The sequence below is a fragment of the Nestor notabilis genome, unplaced genomic scaffold (assembly GCF_000696875.1).
Source record: "Nestor notabilis isolate BGI_N333 unplaced genomic scaffold, ASM69687v1 scaffold206, whole genome shotgun sequence".
In the NCBI taxonomy this organism is placed as follows: domain Eukaryota; kingdom Metazoa; phylum Chordata; class Aves; order Psittaciformes; family Psittacidae; genus Nestor; species Nestor notabilis.
This window is the reverse complement of record NW_009931234.1, coordinates 67,301-76,640: the sequence shown is the minus strand read 5'-3', so window position 1 is coordinate 76,640 and position 9,340 is coordinate 67,301. Positions and strand designations below refer to the sequence as shown.

Here is a 9,340-nt window from a genome sequence, read left to right as displayed (position 1 = left end):
CTGCTGTAGCTGAACCCAGGACACCAGGTTAATCCAGTTACTGATGAAGCAGTCTGAAGGGCACACAGACTGTTTAGCTACTTTGAACTCAGTTGGACACAGACATCTCTATCAATCGTAATATATTGCATCTGCAGTTTGCTGAAGCCACTCTGAATTTCTCTCTTCTCATTTTGTTGAGCACTGACAATGTTCCTGGCACAGCTGTCAGTTTGTTCTGTGCTCTTGTGTAACCATGCTGGACCAGAGTTGTGAACAGGTCTATTAGCTGGCCTGGGGCCATCCTGATGAGACTGTCATCAAAACATTGTCCAGAATCTTCTAGTGCAACCCTGCTAGTCAGAGCAAAGACTGTCACCACAGTGGATCACAACTACATCTTTGTCTAGCAGAGATTTCACAACCTCTCTGGTGAACCTGTTCCAGTGCTCAGCTACCAATTTGGTGACTTTTTTCATGAACCTCCCAAAGCTCAATTGTCTGTTGTGACATCGCCTGGCCCTGATACCCTTGAGTTTGACTTTCAGATAGCTGTAGGCCATATTAGATCACCGTGATGCCAGTCTTCATCTGCCTGAACAAGCTCTGCTTTAGGCTTGTTTAACCTCTCTAGGATGTGTGCTGTAGGGCTTGGCTGTCTTTGTAGCCTCTCTTCATTAAAAAACTACACTAAGCTTGTATGAATTTTCCTTCTCCATTAAAATAGCATTGGAAAAAGGCCAACCTATGGTGGTCCCTTCTAGCCACAGCCATTTTGTGATGTTGTGATATTCCCTTAATGGAGTTGTCCTGTGAAGAGCTAATTTTGCAATAGCTTCACTCACAGCTCTCTTGGGGTAGACAAGTGTTTATGTATGACTGTCTTTAGCCGCAGTGTGCATATTGCTTCCTCTTTGTCCTGAGTTCTGCTCAGCAAAAGAGCTGGGAATTACTGCCTGGCTCTTCATTATTGCCTTTTCTTCTTTTTATTTCATTACCAGCTTCAGAGTGAGGTAGAGAAGCCACTGCTCAACTTCAGAGAGAATTTTAAGAAAGACATGAAGAAGTGTGACCACCACATTGCAGACTTACGGAAGCAGCTGGCCAGCCGCTACGCAGCAGTTGAAAAGGTGGGAGCAGAGAACAAACTAGGGAATTTGAGATACTGCTGGTTTGGACAGAAAAGCAGGTGCCCCATGAGAAGTTTCTGTTCTGCCATGAAGAACCACAAAGGTTTTGATTTTGCTGGGCCCCAGACGTCATTTACTGCTTAGCTGGGAAACTGGGGGCTACAGGCAGGGCTAACACATTACTGCTGAGCTGTCTTTTTTGTTTCATCCTTCTCTTCCCAATTTGAGACAATATATTTCTAATGCATTTGATGAAAATGCTTCTTGTTCATGTGCATCCAGAAGTCACATCTGTTACCCTCAAAATTTAAAAAGATGTTGTCTTAGAATAGCAGCAGGATCAGACCAAAGGTGTGTATGGCTCAGTATTATCCAGCAGTGGTGAGAAGCAGATGACTAAGGGAGGCAGGTCAAACCTGTCACAAAGCCTCTCCCAGTTCCTGTTTTCTGTACCTCACAGCAAACAACCTCACCTGAAAAACTCAAACAGCAGCAGCACCCCTCAGATCAGGGGCTATTTTAACATGAACATCCAGCTGAGGTTGAGATTTATACCCACAGGTATAAATCCACAGGTATAAAACTCATAAACCTAGGGGAGTTATACCCTCAAAAAGTGCTGTTAACAGCAGCTGTCAGGAAATGGAATATCCATGCTTCAGCTGCCAAGACACTTGTGCCAAATGGATGGGTCTAAGTTGGAAAAGAAAATACTATGTTCGGTCAAGCCAGAAGGTTGTTAGGGCTTTCATTAAGAATCAGAGTGCACCTGAACAATTTTGCCAGGGGACAGCATTGTTGCAGGATACACACTGTATGTATGCAGGGAAAGCATTTTTCTGCAAAACACTAAGTTCTTCACAGCCATATCTGCAAAGAAACACAGTTCTCAGTAGGGGTATTAAAAAGAATGAATTAGAATAGCCTTGAGAAGAAAGAATAAAAAAAGATAAAAGCCATATGATCAGAGGGCTGGAGCAGCTCTGCTCTGGGGACAGGCTGAGAGAGCTGGGCTTGTTCAGCCTGGAGAAGAGAACGCTCCTTAACGGGAGACCGTAGAGCAACTCTCAGTGCCTAAGGGGGCCACTGGAAACCTGGAGAGGGGCTTTGGACAAGGGCCTGGTACAAATGGGAAAAGTGGGAATGGCTTTAATCTGCCAGAGGGGAAATTGAGATGAGATGTTACGCAGAAGTTTGACCTCAGAGCAGCTTCCAGTGTCTGAAGGGGGCCTACAAGGGTGCTGGAGAGGGACTCTTCATCAGGGGCTGTAGCAATAGGACAAGGGGTGATGGGTTCAAACTGAAACAGAGGAAGTTCAGATTAGATATAAGGAAGAAGTTCTTCCCTGTGAGGGTGCTGACGCGCTGGCACAGGGTGCCCAGAGAAGCTGTGGCTGTCCCATCCCTGGCAGTGTTCAAGACCAGGTTGGCCGGGGCCTGGAGCAACCTGGTCTAGTGGAAGGTGTCCCTACCTGTGGCAGGGGGTTGGAACTGAGTGAGCCTTAAGGTCCTTTTCAACCCAAACTATTCTAGGATTCTCTGCAGTGTGCCTCACCACAGCTTCTCACCAGATTGCTTTCCTGCAGCTCCCTCTTGCGACCTGCCGAGCCAAGCACAGAGTCTTTAAAACTGCAAAGGTTCAAGTAATGCCTCAAGAGCGCAACTTGCAGGCTCGTGTGAAAACTGCAAGGTGCGAAAAAAATAAAATCATCCAAATTCATTTTAAACACTACAACTGGATAAAGAACAAATGTGGCCTCTTTTGTAACAAGCCTGTGCAAAAGAAACTATTTTATGCACATGTGTCACCCCAGCAAGCAGCCAGCATGCAGATGTGGAAATGATGTTTATTTGTTAAGACACTTCAGTAATTTGGCTGTGTAAATTCAGTAATGATACTGATAAATCAGGTTTTAAATTCCTGAAGAACTTTAAAGTAATCTAAATAATCAGTTTTAACCAGGTCTTAGGTTCACGATTTCTGCAGTACTAACTGCTGGTGTAATGAACCTGAAGTAGCTTCTCTGAAATAAACCTCAAAGTTCGTATCGTTACAGTTTCTAATAAATGTACATTGAATACACAAGGTACTTAAAAGTTAATTTTGTGAGATGCTTGAATTTCTGTCAACAATTTAGATCTTAAGAACAAATGTGAGATGTTGGTGATGCTGGTTAAGACATTGAGAAGAAGCTCCAGTTCCACTTCCTTTCAGAAATAGTTACTAAGATAAAAAAGTTACTAAGAAACATGAAAGTCTGGTGATGCCTTTTGTACTCTGCCTTTCTAAGAACCTGTGAAGAGTTCAGATGCTCTTGTGATTTGTTAGTAATGACTTCTATATGGTGGTAGGACACATCTTTGATCACTGTGATGTCCTGTCCTAAGAGCTTGAATCCCAATTAGGACCCAGTTTGATGCAGAGTTCCTGGCGTCTTAGTGGTAGGTATTTGTGTGAAGGAGTCATAGATGGCTGAAAGAAGCTGGCGGTTCTTTTGCTCTAAAACACGTGGGTCTTCTTTGATTATTCCAAGGCCCGGAAAGCCTTGACAGAGAGACAGAAGGATCTGGAAATGAAAACACAGCAGCTAGAGGTGAAGCTCAGCAACAAGACAGAAGAGGAAATTAAGAAGGCGAGGCGGAAGTCCACTCAGGCAGGTGAGTACCTGTGTCTATCAGTGGTGGGAGGTGAACACAGCCCTGTGGAAGACAGGAACAAGATGGGATGCAACTGCCCATCCACCCATGTGTTTCTCAGGTTTTAATGTAGTAGCTACAAAGTCCAAGTGAATCATGCTATGATTTCAGTGTTAAATCCTCTGAAGAAATGAACCTAGTTTTCCAAGTGAGACATCACAAAATGATGATTTTGGTAATTGGGGTGAGAACAGTAAAAGGAGGTTGAATTGTCCTTTTGTTTTGAAAGTGTGCTGGGATAACTGAATGCTTGTGAAACTTTCACAGTCAGGTTCAAAGCAGCTCAGCTGAGAATGTTTTTTCCTTACATAGTAGTTCCTTCCTTGGTTCTTTCCTAAATCCCGGTTACCCACAGCTCTGTTGGTGCCTGTTATGCTTCCTGTTATTGTCTTTTTCTTTTTCTTTGAAAGTGAACTTTTTGTCTTTTTTCCACTGCTGTTCAATGATTAAAATGATTTCTGTTCTACTTGATGTGACCTATGCATGTTTTATGGAGACTCAAACCAATTCTACAGGATCCATCAGGAGTTGTCTTCCTTGAGATCTGTGAAACTAATGAATGCTGAAAATCTACTTTAACTAGGGCTTTCATGTTTCATCCCTTCATAGGTCTATTCCTTAGCAGAATGGTCATTCATAGCTGTGAGGCTTTTAAATCTTCAGAATGGGTCTGGGTTTTGAGGAGACTAGGAAGAGTCATTTACAGTGTGACCATGTGTATAGACAACCATTTGAAGAGAAACAAAAGTTACATGTTGAACAAGTAAGGGAGAGCTGAAGATCACATGAGAGTAACCCAGAGTTTGGCGTGAGCCTCCCCATCACTCTCCCCCACTTTCTGCCACTGTTATGGTGCATGGCAGGGGAGGACTTGTCCCATCCCAGCAGCCAAGCCAGGGTGCTTGTGATGTGCACAGGAGCAGTATGTAGTGATCTGGCTTTGACATGAGGCCTGCTGCAAGTGCATGATAGGACCAGAGAGCTCTAGACCAGAGCCCTTCTACAATCCCACCAGTTATTGATATGTTGCTTTCTGCTCTCATGCCTTTCTACTGCTACTGTTCATGTTTTTAATGACTTCATGTTCCTGAATGTACAGTGGCTCAGATTCACACAAGTGGGTGGAGGATAACCCCAAGTCAGATAGCTCCTGAGGAGCCTCCTGGACTTGTCATGTCAAACTAAGCATCTCCTGCCTGGGTGCATAAGCTTTTAGCTGAGGTTTGTAGAGTTTGGTTGCCACCCCAACTTCTAAGGCCACGAGAGACTTCCAGATGCATTTACTTCTTCGACACTTGTTTGGTCTATGGAGTCCTGTTCTTAAAGCTTGGTTTGTCCCTGGTTTGAGTGTAAAGACCTTGTACACCTAAAAGAGCAGGATGAATTTGAGCCCTGGACCTAGGCATGGAACCATTAGGAAAAGCGTAACTGAGCCTTATTTAAAGAAGAAAGAGAATTTACTATCCAGAAAGCAATAACCTCAAAGCCGTGCCTTCCAGATTGTCTGACTCTGTCAGAGCAGAGTCCTACAACAAATTAAAAACATGAAATCATTGCAGCTTACTGTGTTCCTGCCGTGAGCACGGGAGGGAGCCAGAGCATCTCCAGAGGCTGGAGGCTGCAGTTCGGCTGAGGTTGCAAATCAGCATCAACTTGATCTCAGACAGCTTGAGCATGATGCTTTGCTCCTATTTTAAATAGACATGTCTTAGAATGCAGGCTCACTTACTGAGTGCTATCCTCATTATTATTGACTCCTCATGTTAATGATTTTTCAGATACAACTTTCTATAACTCTTTTTAATTGAAGTTACACGTTTTTACCATTCTGGGCATTTTGTAAACTATTACTTAATGTTCATATTTTTCTTTTAAAATCTTATCTTTCCCCCTCATTCTTTCACACCCCAATCACCTAACAGTGCCTTGTGGTGAAATTTTGTTGCACATAAAAAAGTAACAGAACTCCACTAGGACTGACCTTCCAGCCTTCTGGGTCTGTCTGCAAAGTCTGAGCTGTACTTAACCTTATAAGCTCCATAACACTGGCTACAGAAGACTAATGTGTTGCTATCTTGAACTTTCCAGGGGATGACTTGATGCGCTGCGTGGATCTTTACAATCAAGCCCAGTCCAAGTGGTTTGAGGAAATGGTGACCACCACTCTGGTATGTAACTTACATGTATAACATTGCAGAATTGTAATAGCCTGCAACATTCATCACAGTTACAGTGCAAAGCAGTGGAGAAACTTGGGTGATAAATCTCTCATTGTATTTCCTGTTCTCAGTTCTAAGAAAAACTGCTATCATTAGGGGAAGGAAGAAATAATTGTTTCTTTTCAGAAGGCATTAAACCAGTTCAGGGCTTCTTTGGAGCCAGAACACTGCAATTATCCCCAGGAAGGATGAAGTAATGCACAAGGAGGACATGGAAAAACGTGATAAATCACTGAATCCATTTAGACACAAATGAATTTTTGTATTCCATGATTTTGCAATTTCTTCTCTTGCCAGCTCAGCAGAGGCAAGCTTTAATTGCCTCTGTCTCTCTGAAGATAGCACAGCTCACAGTGTTCATCCTAAGGGCATATACCTTTGGGGTTAGTCACCAAGATAACAGCTTTGATGTGCTGTGTACCTTGAAATACCTGTATTTGGCTGTAGGGCTCCTCCCTCGTGTTATTCCTTACAGCCCTTCTAGATAAGAGCTGATTGCTTTCAAAAGCAGGAAATAAAAATACCTTCTGCGTGTATTTTTCTCATTGGCCAAACACAAAACTGTAAACTCCTAAAAAGAAGAGGATAAAAAATTGCCCTTTGAAGGCAGTTTTAAAAGATTTGAGCCATTGTTGTACCTGTGAATACAGAGCTTTCTAGTGGTACAGCAAAGTCCAACAAACTGTTTTTAAAGGCAGACTTCCATAGCATGCTGCTTCCACTGCTGCCACTCAGATGGACAAGGAGGGACTTAATGCAGATTTAGGGGTATAATATCAGAATCCAGGAGAAGAAGGAGGCAGAAAAAAGCTGGAGGAAAGTTATAAATCATCTGCCTTTCCAACTGAATCATTGCTTGGGTCTGCTTACTGCCAGCTGAGTGAGGTAGAGACTTGTGCCAGCTCATGTGGTGGAAAGAAAACAGCTTCTACAGGTGTCTGGTTAGACTGAGGGCAGTCAGGTTATACACCTCAACATCGTCTCCTGCTTCCCCAAGGAACCACTGCAACTTCTGGAGCTAGAAACAAGGTATGCAAGGCTTCCTGCAGGAAACAGATGCCTTCTTGCAGCATCCCTAAGGATAGTAGCTTGTCTCTCTCCCTTGGTTGTTTCAGTTTTGGAAAAGTTTAGACCTATATCTACTTTGTAGTTATTAGCAAACATCATATTACAAATGAAATTACTTTCCCCATCAAATGGAATAAATATTCCCATTGGACTCAAGAATTCAGAGAAACTCAGACAAAATGGCTCAAACAGGACAGTGCTCCTTGAAGGTCAGTGATGATTCCCCAACATTGGACTTTTAAGATTGAGCCTGACAGCGTGCTGGGGCATCTAGTCTAGGTCATGCTTTGCCTAGAAAGGTTAGCCCAGATGATCCTTGAGGTCCCTTCCAACGTGTTATTCTGTGGTTCTGTGGTTCTTTTCTGTTGTTGAGTTCAGGCTGAAGGGAATTCTGTTGCTTGCTGTCTCTGATTCTCTGCAAATCAGAGGGATGTGCAACCACAGACGTGAGCTCCAAAGCATGACCCTGGGGTAATATCGCACTGACTGGCAACCTTTTGTGTGTCATCCCTTCTCTGGGCCTTCAAGTTCAGCTTCCAACCAAAATATGGACTTGTTTTCCTTCGTGTCCAGGAGCTTGAGAGATTAGAAGTTGAAAGGGTGGAGATGATTCGTCAGCATCTTTGCCAGTATACACAGCTGCGGCATGAGACAGACATGTTCAACCAAAGTGTAAGTCTGCTTTTTGTTTGGTCCCTTTGGCCTTTATTGTACTTCAGCTGAGCAGAACAGTCCCTATCCTGATCTGACTGACCTATATCAAAAGGAGATGTGAAAAGTGTATGCAGTCAGCTTGTTAGTTTTTACTGCCATTTCTTCTCCAAGACTATGATCTTGATTACATTTCATACTGCTGGATCACAGCTTTTTGTTGGGGGAGACACACTGAATTGAATGACATTTGGGCGGCATGAGCTATTAGTAGTTCTTCCAGCAAGATGCACTATTACTGAGCTCATCTGTTCTTGCAAGGAAGATGGTAAATAGTTGGGAGAAGGAGTATATATTTTTTTTATTATTATTAAAAAACTGGCTAGTTTTCAAATATTAAAATATGGGGGCTGTATGCTGACCTCAGTACATGGTTGTATTTGGTGTAAGGTGCAGATTGCAGGACAGGAGGCAGAGACCAAGTGGCTAGTGCCTGGCATAGGAAGCCTGTCTCTGCTTGATGTTAAAAGTCAGCCTCTTCTCTGCTTCCTGCTGTGAGGCTTCACATTCAGATGTGGCTGTTGTCCACTAAGTCATGTGTCCCTGCAGTTCTCACTTGTCTGCAAATGCAATATAGGTGTGCCCATAGCTGCTCTATGCTTCAGAGCAATGACTGCCTCTGCTTGAAATGTACCCTTGACATTTTGATTCTTGTTTTGTTCATTTTAGACAGTAGAGCTCGTGGATCAGTTGCTTCGGAAAGTGGATCCTGCCAAAGACAGGGAACTGTGGGTAAAAGAACACAAAACTGGAGATATCCGACCTGTGGACATGGAAATATAGACTGATCTTTAGTTATTTGTCATGAGTCCACTGCATTAACCTGGCTAATGTTTGATTTTTAAGCGTCAGAAGAGCATAGGGAAAAGGTTGTTCCACTACCAGACACCTTGTAATTTATGCCTGTACAGGCCATCTCTGTTACATTTAGTCATTAAAATCATCCTTATTGTGCTAAGCCTTAAGCACCAGACATTCCAGGATGAAGAAACCAGATGTGTGCTTCCCACCAGAGGTTCCCAATTGCACGCAGCTTCCAGAAGAAATCTGCTTTCTGGTACAAGGAGAGCTCTGTTCTTCAGTGACTTTGTGCTACATCCCTTGCATGACTATCTTTATACAGTATGTTAGAACAACCATGCAGTGAGCCTCTGGCCAGCAAGTGGATAACTGAACATGATACAGGAGGCAAGGAAGTCCTGATCATGAATCCCAGGTCTGTCACTGACTGCTTTCATGGCTATAGGCAAGTCAATTAACTTTTCTGGTTCCCCCATCTATAAAACACATATCTTGCAACAATGCTGTGCAAATACATTTATTTCATATAATACAATTTCCCACCAAGGCCCTTCTCCCAGTATCTATAGAGAAGATTCCTGTTCTTCCTGTTTTACGCTCCCTCTCAGGGATACATAAACCCATTGTTATCATAATTTCTGTTCCTGGCCAATCAATAAGGTTGAAAGTATTACCATCACTGTTATTTATCAGGAAAGACTTGGTTGTGTGATACCTACCTCATTAGCTGTCTGA

The 9,340-nt window shown here is 43.1% G+C and overlaps 1 protein-coding gene across 1 annotated transcript; it reads left to right on the top strand.

The window, feature by feature from the left end:
- Window positions 1-980: 980 nt before the first annotated feature.
- GAS7 (growth arrest-specific 7) lies at window positions 981-9,078 on the top strand (the record flags this gene model as incomplete). The annotated part of the gene is made up of 5 exons (XM_010015785.1): window positions 981-1,109; window positions 3,644-3,767; window positions 5,895-5,974; window positions 7,667-7,765; window positions 8,474-9,078. Coding segments are annotated over 5 exons (546 nt in total), but the record flags the coding sequence as incomplete, so codon positions are not given.
- Window positions 9,079-9,340: the final 262 nt, after the last annotated feature.